General features: G+C 40.5%; 1 protein-coding gene across 1 annotated transcript in view; it reads left to right on the top strand.

Moving 5' to 3' along the window:
- The window catches only part of LOC119160767 (organic cation transporter protein), a 718,234-nt gene that overhangs the window by 519,869 nt on the left and 182,170 nt on the right, over positions 1-16,195 (top strand). Inside the window, exon 6 of the mRNA XM_075880997.1 lies at positions 2,526-2,680. Coding sequence (XP_075737112.1) covers positions 2,526-2,680 — 155 coding nt within the window. The remainder of the gene's footprint in view (positions 1-2,525; positions 2,681-16,195) is intronic.

The following is a 16,195-nucleotide window of genomic DNA, read 5'->3' as shown; positions in this document are numbered from 1 at the left end:
AGGGCGTGGTGGTCAGTCACGACGTCCAAAGGGCGCCCGTACAAGTAAGCTCGAAATTTCTCTATCGCCCAATTCATGGCGAGGCCTTTCTTTTCAGTGACAGAATAGTTGATTTCGCCTTTGCTAAGAGTTCGGCTTGCGTAGGCAACCACTTACTCCTGGAAGCCGTCTTTCTGCTGTGCAACAATAGCGCCTAGCCCGACACCACTAGTGTCGGTGTGGATCTCAGTGTGTGCCGATGGGTCGTAGTGTCGCAGAATATGCGGCGACGTGTGGAGGCCGTGCAGTTAATTGAAAGTATCGTCACAGGTGGCAGACCAGGCTGAAAAGTCTCTAGAGTCGGCGAGGAGCTTGGTCAAAGGAGCGATGATTGTCGCGAAATTGCGGACGAAGCGCCGGAAGTAAGAGCAAAGGCCTATGAAGCTTCGGAGCTCTTTCATGGTGGTCGGTTTGGAAAACGCTGCCACGGCTGTAACTTTGGCAGGGCCAGGAAGAATACCGTCTTTTGAAACCACGTGGCCAAGGATCGTAAGTTTTCGAGCAGCGAAGTGGCACTTCTTCAGATTCAGTTGCAGCCCCACGGCAGAAACACACTTGAGGACTTTCTCGAGGTGGGTTAAATGAGTTGCAAAGTCAGTTGAAAAGATGACATTATCATATAAATAACAAAGGCAAACGTTCCATTTAAGGCCTCGAAGGATAGAGTTCATCCTTCGCTCGAAAGTAACTGGCGCGTTGCAGAAGACGTAGGGCATGACTGTGAATTCGTAAAGCCCGTCAGGCGTGATGAAAGATATTTTTTCGCGATCGGCCTCTGCCATGTGCACTTGCCATTATTCAGAGCGCAGATAATAAGAAGAGAAAAATTTGGCTCCCTGTAGGCAGTCAAGGCATCGTCAATGCGTGGCAGCGGATAGCCATCCTTGCGTGTGATTCCGAAGAAACGTTGGTAGTCTACGCAAAATCTGATGGATCCGTCCTTCTTCCTCACCAACATAACTGGAGAGGCCCATGGAGTGCTTTACGGTTCGAATATGCCCCGTATCAGCATATCATCAACCTGTTCATTGATGGCACGGCGTTCGGTAGTTGACACATGATATGGATGCTGCCGTAATGGCGTCTTTTGACAGGTATCTATACGGTGAACAACAGATGACGCTCGACCTAAGGAAGGCTGATTGTGGTCAAACGAGGCTGGAAAACGCTGGAGGAGCTTGATCAGCTGTTCCTTCTGCCCAGGCGTGAGGTGGCAATCAATAGACTTGCAGAATACATCCATAGGTTCATTGGCGTCAGTTGCGGGTGTAATGGCACAAGTTGGTAAAAATGGCTTGTCTGGATACATCGGGTCTTCGAAAATACAATATAAGGTCTCGAGACCTCCCAGACACTCGCCGCGTAGCAGGATGTACGCACAAGCAGGAACACTGCACGCATAAAGTACCGCCGAACCATTGGAAATGTTGATGACGGTAAACGGGAGGACGATGGTTCGGTGGTGCACACTATTTATAGTTGGTTTGAATAGGAGCATCGAGTTAGTGGCAGCAGGGGAAAACAAAGGCACTGGGACGGCGGACGATGGCGCGATGCGGACGTCTTCTGCGGAAAACACTTTCGACGGACTGTGGTGGTCAATATCAAGGCATGGATTCGTCAACATGAGTTCAGCAGGAGCGCAGTCGACGAGGGCCTGATGGGTAAAAAGGAAATCCCATCGTAGTATGTCGTCGTAAGATGAACGTGGAAGAACAACAAAGTTGACGGCGTACAAAACATCTTGAATAAGAACGCGTGCTGTGCACTGAGCCGTCGGCGCAATGAAATGGGAGGTGGCTGTACACAGAGCAAGATTAGTAAGCGGCGTTGTAACTTTTCTCAAATCGCGAGAGAGTTTTTCAATAATTACTGAAACGACGGTGCCTGGATCGACAAGTGCACGTACAGCAACACCTTCTACTAGCACTTCGTCGGAGTGAATTCGACCTGCCTTCGTCGGAGTGAATCAATTCACTCCGACGAAGACAGGACCACCTGCCGAAACGTAAGTAAAACTAGTGTTTTTTCGCACGTTTGTCGGCCTCTTTTTCTACCGCATTTTCCACCGGATCCATTGAATTTCACCCCACCATATTTATTCATATATATATATATATATATATATATATATATATATATATATATATATATATATATATATATATAATTATATATATATATATATATATATATATATATATATATATATATATATATATATATATATATATATATATATATAGGGTGGCTTGTGAACGGTCATACGGAAGGAAACACTGTCGTTTTTTGTGGTTTTTGTTTTTCAATCAATAAACTCGCTATAAAACGCTGTCGGCGTTGTCTCTCTAGGGCAAATGATTGTTCTCGCTTCTTGCAAGCTGCTAGAAAGAGTCTTTCCATACTTTACACGCACCCTTCACTCTCTCTCACCCCACGGCGAGCGCATTCCTTCATTCTTCTTTCCGTCTTTAAATGTGCCACAGGTACGGCCGGAAGCGAGCCCTGGTGTTCATGACCCCCTTGCCCATCCTGGCGAGCGTCGTCATATGTTGCTCTAAAAGCTTCCTCGTGCTCAACATTGGCAGATTGGTGGCTTCTCTGGGCCTCGGCGGCATTCTCAACACCACTTACACCTTGTGTGAGTATACAATGGGCTATAACTTTCCAATACGCGTGCCGCTCACACAACTGAGATTCATTATCAGACGTAACTTTTTGCCTTTTCACTAATTCCTCGTTATCCGCACAAAACTACACTAACATGTATTATTCCAATGTTAAGTGACTTGTGTTTAAATATGCTTAACATAGCCGTTTCTAGCGACCCATGTGACGAGGACACCATGCGCATTTTTAGATTTGTTGACAACTTCTTAATCTCCCCGACAGTGGCTTAAAGTCTAGTGCTCTAGACATCATCCTCAATTTTGTCAAATAGCGGTTTGAACCGCTCTTCCTTACGAGTTGCCAAATAACAACACTTTCATATTTTTAGACATTGACTTCACTTTTAATAAAGACCATACCTGTTGGTCACACCATCGAAAAAGCAACAAACCTCTGCTTTCGTAACATTACACGTAAAAAAAACTTGTAAAAAACTGTTTTGTAAACTTGAGATTTTGCAATGATTTGCAAAATTCTTGCCCACATCTAATAGCTAGTAGTTTTAAAAAGCAAGCAGAGTGAATTTTTAATGCAGACTCCCCTGTCACAAACAAGTTTCCGTAGCGTTAAGTTTGATAAAAAATCTTCAATTCTTGCTGCCAGCCCTCCCACAACTTGAGCCAGTGAGGCCTGAGAAGCATGCAGATACTGTATATCTTCATGGAATGTCCAAAAACTTGAAAAAGATCAAGACGAGATCCAATGTGAAGGCGGTTTTTTCTGCCCCGTACTTCTGTGCTAAGATGTTTCAAATGCGAAACGAGGTTCATCAAAAAGGCACAAAATACCGTTCGTCACGTGTACAGCAAAAATCATCTCTCAGACATCTGTTCATTGTGACAAGCAGTACGTAGGACAACCTGCCCGCTGTAATATTGACCGGCTACGGGAACAAGCTTCTAATCAAGAATAGTCGATATGGTGCCTTCGCCTTGCAACGCAGCTTGTGTGGCTGCAAACAACTTGTATTCAACGTTATTGTTAGTAAAAACATTATTGAAACGACACAGGAAATTATCAACATAGAGTAGCAATGGTAAAGTGGGGCTCAGCTGCGTAAGCGCTCCCCTTCTCATGCTTTCGTCAATAAAATTACCTTTAATAAGAATGGAGGACTTTAGCGCATTGCCGATGTGGGCTTCTTGAATGAATTCTTTGTTTCTAGAATTTCGAGAGCTTTATTTGTGTACGCCTTCCAACGATTTCATTATTCCTTTCAATGACAGTGCAAAAGCGCGCTCCTCAACTGGTGCCATCGGTTCATCTTAGTTCAGAGAGTGGTCGTGATGCAACTCCACATGTAATGTCGGGCTGCTTGCATCCCACGTGCGCCAGAGCGCTTCCTCACTAGCATGCGATATACGCGTTTCCTTCTCCAATACCAAATGCCTGATGTTTTCCTTCGTGCTACTTCTTAGTGGCTGGAAGCAATACCACTGCCGCCGGCTTGCAGTGCTCTTAATGTCAGCGCATGCAGCAGCGTTGCAATGACGCTTCCACATTAGCTGACCGGGTAGCGTCACGAACGGTGACACGCTCACTCTAAACACCGTATCTCTTACATTGCCAGCTTGACCGCCAACGTTGTGAACACGTGTAATGCAAGACACCTCCCACGAACGGGTACGCAACCGAACAAAAAATTAGTTCATGTGATTTCTGTCGTGAGGCACAACATAGAGGGTCCTCTTCCTCATGACCGCAAAGCACATGGAAAGGCTAGCCGATGGCCGAGACCAGGAAATTTTTATAGGAGAGGGTGGTGATTGGCTGGATCAGGAGCATCTGGCTCGCATTAAAAAGTAGGAGGCACTGGCACTTCAAAATAAACCTCGAAAGTTAGCGCTTGTGTTCATTTTTCTGTTCTGCGTCAAATTTTTGCGTGACGTGACTAGTTACAATTTCCCCTGAACCTGATATGATAATTGTGAGCCATAGATAATCATTACCAACGCCAGGTATTCACTTCAACCGCAAAGTGTTTTGTTCTTCATTAGCGCTGCATGTGATGTCGATTTTCTTCTCATATTAATGGGAGTAGAAAAGAATTCGCATGTTATCAAAAAGAACACCAAGGTTACTGATTTTATCACCTTAAATACCGACCCAAGATTCACAAGATATGAAATTGAAATGTTGGGCGTTTTGCAAGACACAACAACAACAACAACAATAATAACAATACTACTACTACTACTACTACTACTACTAATAATAATAATAATAATAATAATAATATAAAATAATAATAATAATAAAATTATAATAATAATATAATAATAATAATAATAATACACTCATATCAATCTCACGAGGCCAAAAACACCTGGCCACATTAAAGCAAATTCTAGTGTCCGGGTGTCCATCAACCTCTATACGCGAGGGGAATTCCACATTTTGGTGGGTGCACGTACAAGCATACAAAATTTATAAGTAAATGCACCACAGATTTAGTGTGGAAAGATTATGCTCACAAGCAGTTTTATTTATTACGCGGCTGCATTTTGAGAGCGTACTATTGTTGCAAGATGTAGGGATCACACCACACGCGAGATCATAGAGGAAGAGAAGGTATGCTCATTGAAATATGCTTGTGCTAGCACCCTTTTTGTCGCGGTCACCGATAAAGAAAGTCGTTCCTTTGCTTGTCGGTGTGATGTACTTATGCATTATCATTGTGTTTCGCACATGACTGGTGCAACTGGTAACTATATAAAAGCGAAGACCTTCGCAAAAAGTAAATAGTTGGCAGTTCAGTTCTTTGTCTCGCCTTTTCTATTCCCTCCTGTCGTTTGCGCTGTTAAGCACTCGTTATCATGTTATACTGACATGCCCAATCCTACTGTCCCTTAAGAGACACATGCCTAGGCCACAGTTCAGCAAGAAATCAGTAATTACGAATATTATTAAAAGAAACCGTATTGGTGATATAAATTCCATTTTCAACCACTCACAAAGTGAAGTAATTTAGGTACTTAGGAGTGAAAATTGCTGCAGAAGACCTATGAAAGAATGAACTGAATTAACTGTGCTGCCATGTGAGGCCTTCGTTCTCTCTCTGTTGACAGAATATCTCTTGAGAATTCAGTTCTCCTATAGCCTTCTACAAATTGTACACCGTGATATATCTTTCTCAACTTGAGTGTATATGCATATCTGATCTCGAATGGCCTTGCTAAGTCCAGCAGTAACGCCACTGAGAGAGTACGGAAAAATTCATAAGCATTTACACCCATCGTTTCACTAGACTCTTTTCAACACTGCCAGAATATTGTCTTTGCCATCACTTAGCGGCCAACAAAGATCTTGCTGAGCTGTTATTTCTTTACAAGCTAGTTCAGGGTAAAATATTCTGCCCGCCTCGTTTGTGATAATTTTCAAATTCCGCGTAAGATATTCAGAAAGAATCGACTGTTGCATATACCTGCCAGCTTCTTCCCGCACTCTATCCTTCACAGAACACCGACTCTTTATAATGCCAACTTTCTTGATTTGTTGTGTGTTTCATAGTCTACAGTGATTTTTTTATCAGTGAGGTTCGCACTGTTCTAACGTAGGTTTGCACATGTACAGATTTTTTCTTTTTGAGTCTTTCAGGAACCTTGTGCACAGTTGTGTACTTTGCGCATTATTTTTCAGTCCCATGCCATGAATATGTTCTCTTTTACCTATTGTTCTCATTGTGCATTGACTTCTTTTTGTCTGCGCGTTTTTGCTCTTTTTATTGATTTTCTTTTCTGTAGACAGTCTGTTATATATTGTTTCTCATTATTGTTTTGGTTTTGTGTGCGCCAGCATGAAATCCTTTATGGTTGTTCCTGAATACGTTAAATAAATGATTGATTGACATTTGGTTGTGTGATTATTGTTAATATTACTAAAAATGTTTAAGAAATAGGATGAAAATCTGACTAGAACGCGTCTTGCTAGCCAGCGTACACGAAGCAGTGACTGCAGCTTTACCAAATGGCTGTCTCCAAGGTCATACACCTGCAGTTTCTGGGCCCACGGGGAGAAGCTGAGTTCCATGGTCCCGAAAAACTCGCCTGACTGCGCTGCAGGTTGCAAGTTTGCAAGAGACGTGCGCTGTGCTCTGCCGCGGTGGTCTAGTGGCTAAGGTACTCGGCTGCTGACCCGCAGGTCACGGGATCGAATCGCGGCTGCGGCGCCTGCATTTCTGATGGAGGCGGAAATGTTGTAAGACCGTGTGCTCAGATTTGTATGACCTTCGATACAGCCATTTGGTAAAGCTGCAGTCACTGCTTCGTGTACGCTGCTTACCGAGATGCGTTCCAGCCAGATCTTCATCTTATTTCTCATTCATATATAACATTATTAATATTATTCACTAAACTAAGCATCAATCAATCATTTATTTAATGCATCCAGGAATAACTATAAAGTCTTTCATGCTGGCGCACGCTCAACTCAAAATAATATTTAGAAAAAATACATTGCATACTGTCTACAGAAAATAAAATCAATAAATAGAGCAAAAACACGGAGACAAAAAGAAATGAAAGCACAATGGGAACAATAAATAAAAGAAAACATATTCGTGGCATGAGACTAATAATGCGCAATAAACACAACTGTGCACAAGTCTTCCCGAAAGACTCAAAAAAGACAATTCTGTACATGTGCAAATCTACGTTAGGACTGGGCCAACCTCACTGATAAAAAAATCACTGTAGACTATGAAAAACATAACGTTAAAGAACCCCAGGTGGTCGAAATTTCCGGAGCCCTCCACTATGGCATCTCTCATAATCATATGGTGGTTTTGGGACGGTAAACACTAAATATCAATCAATCAATCAATCAATCAAGAGACGCGCACCGTAAGGAATGTGAAATTCGGAGAGGTGAAACATTCGGGGAACGTTTTCTGCACACAGCAGTCGGTCGACACATCAGACAAGAAAGTGCCACGCTCCATTTCTGGTAACGACGAAGAAAATAGTTTTCGCAAACATTCATTCGTATGTTAATAATATTGCATCATTATTGTGAACAAATGAAACTGAGTTCGCCAATAAGCGTAGGAAAACTTAGTTTCAGTGAAAAGCACGTAAGCCATTCATCTCAATGATAAATTATTGTCACTTAAATGTCAATGTCACAATAAATGTCACTTTTCATTCTTCTTGCTATAATTTTATATTAAACTACTGCTGCAATTTACACAAGATAATTACGCAGCTCTCCATAATCTACTTCGCAGTACGTGGTGCAATTGTGCATGGACGTGGAAGTGTTTTTTTTTTGTGTGTGTGCGTGTGAGTGTGTAGGCCACTGGATTGGCGATCTTCAAACTTTGGTGCAAAAAAAATTGGACATCCATGCTTGCGGGCAAGCATTCCTTCACAACTTCTCCCAAAAGCAGTAAGAATGGACGTGCTGGCTTTAAGGTGTGAATAGCATATCTGCATTACAAGCTCCGTGAAAGACAAGTCTCGGTTTAATTGTTAAGATAAGTGCATCCTTTTCATTTCCTTCGCAAGTTGTTTGAAAATGTTAGGATAACTCAGAAAATATAGCACATTGCATGCTTCGTCAGTAAATAACGTCATAGTAATGGTGGTTACGTGATTAGGCTGTTTCGTTTAAGCTATACCACAACACGTCCTTTTTCTATTTCTTCCAGACAGGGCTTTGTTCAGTCGTAAACTCTACACCAGCAAAATGTGGTTTACTTGCTATTGTACTTTTCGTAAAGATATGGATGTAAGTATAATTGTTTTGTATTTTTGTAGTTTTAACGCTTGAGGAAGTACCAAGAATAAATTACAACTTGCGCAATTACAAATGGAAAACAAATGGGTATCTCCATCTTCAAAAATGTCATGAAATTTATGAACTCGCGTTTTAATTTTTCTTCGCCCACTTTCTCCTTCTTTTTATAACTACGCGCGTTTTCATAAACACACGCAGTGAATTATTTTGATAGTTTGGTTCTTCAAAGCCAAGTGAAGTGCTTACTGATCGAAACGGGACAACTTGAAGAATAGCCCATATTTTGTTTCCAACATCTGCAGTTCGGGTCACATAAAAGTAATTTGAACTGGAATGCGTACATCACAGCCACCATTATCGTTACAGATGTCACAACATCGCGTGGTTATCTTGAGGAACCGCACATACCCGTATACATAGCTACACAAAATGATGTGATATCCAGTTTCAATCCTTGAGCACTGTACATACTTTTACGCAATCCGAGAAATAGACTCGTCTTATACATTAGGTCTTGCAACTGTAAAAAAAACTGCGGGACCAATAACCCCTGTTTCTCAGAGTTGAACGAGATAGCAACATCCTGTCCCTTGTGCATAATTCAACCACTCATTGTGTAGTTTTTATTGTATGATTTTATTTGAACAAATTCAATTGTGAAATATTACTGTGTAGTTGCGAAAGTTGAAAGTGTCTTGTCTCAATGAAATTCTCGCACATGGCTACATTCTGTGTAAAAAAGGGTAGCATAGAATAAACCACGAGCAATATGTTATCTTAACTGAGTGGCACGAAAAAAATGAAGTACAAAAGGACACCTGAACACAGCGCAAACTAGCAACTGAAGCTTTTTTTGGAGAAAACAGACATATATACGTGGTTATGAGAACACGTGTGGCGAAAGAAAATGGTTAGATGAGGAGACATGTAATAATGATGCACTTCCAGAAAAGCTACCTCAGCGTAAGCAACACAACTGAGGGTTGCGCGACACATAAATAAGCAGCTTTGATGATGAGATGTGCCTCTTCAACTTCCAGCGCTACCTTGTCCTTCAATCTAGCTTGAACTACCGTATCATCAAAAAAGCACGCGTAGCCGCACTCCCTACAATGCGATGATAGGTTAGAGCATAGTTATTGCCTTAGAGAAGCTCTGTGATCCATAATTGTAGTAATGATTCTATAATATTACTTTGTACACGACAGCGGAGTGCCGCACACCCCACGATGTCCGCATGGTAAAAGAAAAAGCTTTGAATTCTGCTCATCTAATCATTTGTTTTTCAACTTACGTGTTCTCGTGACCACATGTACACGTCTGTTTTCCCCAATCAAGTTTCAGTGGTTAGCGTGCGCTGTGTCCAGGTGTCTTCCTCTTGTACTTCAGTTTTTTCGCGCAACTCAGTTAAAATGAATTGCCAACTCGTCCAGTAGACTTGCTTCTCAATATTATGTGCGTAAAATGTTTTAGAACTTTCTATGCACCCACTATGCAGTTTTGTGGGAATACGCGTAGTAACGTGTGTGCCACGTGTGATGGTTGGCTGTCTTTAAACTACAAGGTCGCGTTGCTAATGACGCGTTCTAATGCCTGATGGTAATGTATGCTTGTATCACGCATTTTGCTGCAATATTACATGTTGTGTTGTGAAACCTGTATACACAGTGCATGTGTTAGGCATTTATATTTCTTGCATTTCTAACCAGAGGAAGTTATTCATACTTTATTTCCAAGTACACATAGCTGTGTGGTAGAACATTTGCTTGTAATGCAAATGGTCTGCATGGTTTTGATCATCATTCAGACACAAAAAATTTTATTATTTCTTTTAATTTCTCTTATCTCAGTTTTCGGTCACAGGCAGGATGCTTTTTCACTCAGAAACACTGACGCCTACGCCGGAATTTCTTCGAAACGAGCTCTTTACCGCTGTTGCGTTATTGATGCATTATTGGTGGAACAAAAAGTGCGTTACGTGTACAATAGACATTCTTTAGTGACCCGTTGGCAAGAAATATCGCTATTAGCCTCCATTTCTATGCGCACAGAGACCTATAGACACCACTTTTAGAAGTCACGCTATAGGCTATTCGTAGTCACAATACTTGTACATGGCAAGCTTGCTTGCATATCAATCACTTTTGACCACACACCGTAAAGGTTGTAATCAAGTTCTCTAAATTATTCAATACCACACGAAGGTAATGCGGTCAAAAGCAAGCCAATATTTCTTTTTGACTCACTATGGATGCTCAATTGACATGTCAGAAAAGCTTTAAAATAAAACACTCAAAAATCACTTTATGAAACTCGAATCGCGATTGAGGTTTTTCATGCAATTTATTGTTGTCAATTCGGAATTGATAAACCGAAATATTTGTTACTGTTCGCCAAGTTAGGGGTCAGCAGGTCAGTCAAGCTGTTTTTTGATCCTCGGATTTTGCAGCTTTTACTGCGGGCCCCTGTCATCATGTACACAATGATGATAAAATAAACGTATTATTATTATTATTATTATTATTATTATTATTATTATTATTGACTTGCACCATACTATGTCTCAGACGGTGTTGATCATATGTTAAAGATAAGAGAAATCGCATGCAAGACAGACGTATTTCAAATTGATCTTTTTAACCAAAACAATCAGAGAATAGAGTCAACTGCTTTATAACATTGCCTCCACCGTCTCAATTAATTTCTTTTATTTTTTGCTAGAATGAGTGTCTTGCATTTTTTATTAATATATGCATTTGTTTTGCGGATTGTGATTGAGGCGACTTTATTTATTTGTTTGTCTGACTATGTATCTTTTTTGTAGTCTACTCTTGTAAACGCTCCCCCACTGTAATGCCAATTGGCGCATTGGGTAATTAAATAAATAAATAAATTATTGATAGATAAGCAATAAATTTAAACAAAATCAATGTATCTCTTCAGGAAAAGAGGACTAACATTGACATGCACCCACCGCAACTTTAAATAATTTGCCAAGTTACATTTTCAGCAAGTGTTATTTGAGTATAACTTGGGATATAATGAGAATAACTTGAAGAAGAATGTCGAGAGGATACGTACAACATTGTTTTGGAGACGATGGGGACTGCATGCAGACCTTTCAACAAACAGTAATATTTCTAGATGTACAATAGTTTGTTGGGCTATAAGCTATGCCGGCGACACAAGCTGAATTCTTGTAGATGAATCATCTGAATATCTATATGTAATGGTATCCATATAAGGACGTATTTACCTTGATATGAATGCTTCTATTAAAAGCCATATATTGATGATTGTCATGTATGGCCATAAACTTCAACGTCCATATATGCATATATAAGGAATTAGGTATATCAGATTGCATAAGGCCCATATGTGGCTATATCAGGTATTGGACATATATGGTTATATAGTACACACATATGGGGATTCCATATAGAGCCTGTAATATCCAATTTCTGATTTAGCCATATATCAGAATTTTCGTTGGTCCGTATATAGGATTTTCGCAAGGTATGGCATGCACACATGAGAGACTTCGTAATTAATCACAAAACAAACAATTTTACACAGCCTTGATTCGTTATATAAGTAAATAATCCCTAAAGATAGTATTGAAAACGCGGCAAGTTGGTAACGATTCGTAGCTGGTCGAGGGAAACAGCGCAAAAATGAAGGTAGAGTGAAGGAAGGACAAAATACGAGCACTGACTTTCAACTAAGAAATTTAATGAGAAAACACCAAGTATGTACATTTTTTCGTGCATGCTCTCACAAGCCGATAAAACTTCTTTGTAGAATCGAAAAACTTCTTTGTAGACCCGAGGTAACTTACCTTAGCAATGTTAGCCATTACAATTACATAAAAATTATATTTCATAATAATGAAGGACAAATCACGGTTGACTGATGCAGTTTAGACTTGCATTTTTAATTCTGTAGGCCTCGAATACTTTCTTTGCCAGCTGGTCACTGTGGCGGAGAAGAACACTCGTGTTCTCGAAAAATCTGCAGTGCACCCGTAGACCCGACATTGCATAGCCATGTGTTTCAAGGGCATAATACCTCCTAGAGGATTTCGGCACTCCCCCAAAGTCGCGTTTACACAACGCCTTGTGTGCCCAGTATGCGTTGTTCTGTTTTAGTAACAGCGTGACAATTGTAGGACGAGACAAAAAGGAAAGGAAAAAGCGCTGACTACCAACTGAACTGTATTAAAGGTGCTACGACCACTTTTATACAGAGTGAAAGAACAGTGCTCATGTGACACGACACACATGCGACTACGACAAAACATTTCCAACTGAGAAAAGAATACTCTTTGTCGGAAAGGAGAACTGGTGGAGTACTGATGCATTGATCCTTGGCCTGCCTGATAAAAATGCATCTATAACCTCTCTTTCATACTTTGTTTCTGCTTTTTTTTCAAAAACCGTGTTTTGTGAGACAAAGGACTGCACTTACATTATTTGCCGTATACGGCCAGGAGACTACCGTTGCCATCCACCAAAACGGCCATTCACCTACAGGCCGTTTTCAGTGCATTTACTCATCGCCGCGCTAACATTACCGACCTTAATCACTAAAACTACGTCTTCGCGAGCGACAAGCAAATCGCAACAGCCCGCCGTCACTCCCGACTTCAATATGTATAGGCCTAGCATGGTTTGCGCCGGTCGTCACCGACGGCGTTTGCAATTACACGCCAGGTCATCAAGACCACTTCTTTTTGCCAATACTGTTATGTTTGCACGCACATGCGATGCGCTAGCATGCGTTATTCACTTTCTCAGCGTCATCGTTGTGAAGCGCCAAAGTGAAAGCGAAGCGAGCCCGCTAACCGAGACACTGGTGTTTTTCTGATTTACCTGTGTACAATGGCCTGGCATCGCTGCTCGCCATATCACTAGTGATTCGGAAGAAAGAGTGGTCTTCCAAAAATGGCACACTTCAAACATTCCTTTATTCAACCAGGAGTTATTTCATATCTCAAGCAAAATGTACTCAATATACGTCGCGAGTGGCGATGTCGGCAAATGCTCCGGGGCTCTACCACTCGCCTTAGGGTCACGGCAGCTTTCTGGAGTTTATTTGTATTTTCTTCTTTTTTGAATTTTCATATGGAAGCGCGAGAAGTGGTAAACATGTTTTTGTAATGCTTGCCTTTACTTACTTTTGTCACTAGTTCAAGGATTTCCCAATTTGGATCACGCCCGGTTATCTCGCTTGGTTGGCGTGCCAAGTACGAGTAAGAGAAAGATACGAAAGAGACAGGAATAAAGGAAAGACAGTGAGATTAACAAATAGCAGGAATACTCCGCTTCGCTACCCTCTACTAGGGAAGAGGAAAAATGGTGGAAAATAATGAAACAGAACAAAAGATTGTGACTATAAAAAATTAACAAATTGTCAGAACCCACGTACCTTGCGAATGGAAATGAACTTTTATTCTGCAACAGCAACACGTTACGAGAAGGGCAGGTAAAAGCTGTGGGAACAGCTTGAGTAGCCCTGACCTCCCTAGTACGCCGGTTGGCACAGAAAGCGTGCAGCTAAGGACTGAAAGTGGTGTTGGGCGATGTAAAATTACTTAAAGAGCATGAAGTGTTATGTCCTGCCAGCTGCACCAGGACTAAGGACAACCAAAGTGAAAGAGTTTAACAAGGGGCATGAAAAAAAGAAACTCAAAATGAAAGATTATATCCCAGACATGAAAAAGGTAGTCGGCAGACTATCGCAATGGTTTTGGTGATAGGCTAGATTTGTGAATGTTATTTTCTCTGATTTAGAAGTGTAGGCAGTTCAAACTTCAACATTTATTTCCGTATTGTGTTCTACATTTTTATATGTACTACACTTCAAGTTAACATACTTCACGAGCTGAAAAATGTTCTGAAACCAAGCTATTCTGACAATCTTATCATTATTTTCAATATACCGAACCTATATAAACAATTTTGTTAATAATAATAAATTGATGCAACCTGGATGATGTAGTGTTCTTGAAGTATTTATGCTCTGTGGCAGCAATGTGGTAATTTCAAGGCAAGACGCAAATCTTGTAAGATTGTAAGTTCCCTAACGCTTACAGTTTACGTTGTGGACTATACAAGAAAGATATAATGAAATAAAGAAGAAATGAACGAGTTATGTAACAGCATATTTCCAGAAATAGCAAAGAAGTAGTGACGGTGGCGCCTAACGCTGATTATCTGAGATAGTTAATTAAGAATGGGGTTCATGTTATCGTCCCATGTCATGTTTGAAAAATACGTGCCTAATGTTTTAAATCTTTTGACGACTTCAATTCCTGTGTTATTTACTGAAATGATGGAAAATTCAAGTTGTGTGTGGCGAGCTGACAGAAACTAGTCTTATTTTATTTATGTTTAGTTTTAAAGAGTATACTTAGGCCAATGAGTTAACTTTAGACAATGTGCTATTTGCTCGGCTCCTAGATCACGGATACATCTGCTTAAAAAAACTCTTATCGTCCGCGTATATAGTGTAATAAGCTGATCCATCAATGCGAACCATCTCAATAACATATTGTAATAAGGAAAACGGTCTTGAGGTGCTTCCCTGCAGGACGCTTTTTTATAGTATATTATTGCAGAATTTTTGCCTTAGATTATGACGAACGGACTATGGTGATGCAAGTACGCCGCAATGAACTTGAGCGCAACGCCTATTACACCGTAATTATCCAACTTTTCTTGAAAAATTTCATTATTAATTAGTTTGAAGGCCTTTGAAAACTCAATAGAAAAACTGAGTATCATGTTTCGGGATTCAAAGTTTTTCTGTAATATATTTTTTGTGCCAGTAGCGCAAGCTTCAGTACATTAATTTTTCCGGAAGCCATACTATGCTGAAGTGATCAAGTTGAACTTGTCAGTACATGAGGTTATGCGTTTCGAATTAATTTTCTCCAGGCCCTTCTGAAACACAGGAAGAATGAATATGGGACGTTGGACATGTCGCTTCTGGGACTCTTCTTATAGATAACTAACTTTTTCTATCTGCCCATTTGGCGGGAAGTGTCCTGTGGGCAAGCATATGTTAAATACGTAGGTAAGACAAGCTGCAAGCATGCCAATTACATACTTTACTGGTTTCATTTGAATATTGTCCGTGTCAGTGGCCTTGATATAATTGAAAATAAAAAATGTCACTCCCAATTTACTCTTTCGAACTAGATCTAAAAAACTCGTTTTGTTGTTTCAATTATTCATGTATTTTAGAGCGTTACTACTGCATGTAGTGCCACCAAGTGACAGAAAGAAGTCGCTAAAATGCACCAGCTAATTCAGGTTTTTGAGTTTCTGTACCATCTTTCACAATTTTCGGTAATGTCTCTGGTGGATTACTAAGCGCACTGTGCCTTCGAAACGTTTCTGTTTACACCCTTGGGTTGAGTTAAATGCGTTAGAATATTACAGTTTTTTTAATCACGAAGGCGTTTGGTGATCAGGTTTCGGTGCTCTAATCAACGCTTTCAATTCTCCAAGGGACTCACTAGCTATACATGCTCTGAACAATTGGTCCCGCAATTTTAGAAACTTAAAACATTCTTTATTTACCCAAGCTTTCCGACTTTTTGAAATGTTTTGAATGACTTTAGGGTAAAACATTGAAAATATATTTTGATGAAATTGTTCATAAATAAATTGAATGCTAAATTGGGGGTGCTCACTCCAAACACATTTCTCTAGTTGGTTCTGCTCAAGCGCTCTCTAAACATATT

The sequence above is a fragment of the Rhipicephalus microplus genome, chromosome X, assembly GCF_043290135.1.
Source record: "Rhipicephalus microplus isolate Deutch F79 chromosome X, USDA_Rmic, whole genome shotgun sequence".
Lineage (NCBI taxonomy): Eukaryota > Metazoa > Arthropoda > Arachnida > Ixodida > Ixodidae > Rhipicephalus > Rhipicephalus microplus.
The sequence above is the reverse complement of the archived record's forward strand: the minus strand, read 5'-3'. Positions and strand labels throughout refer to the sequence as shown.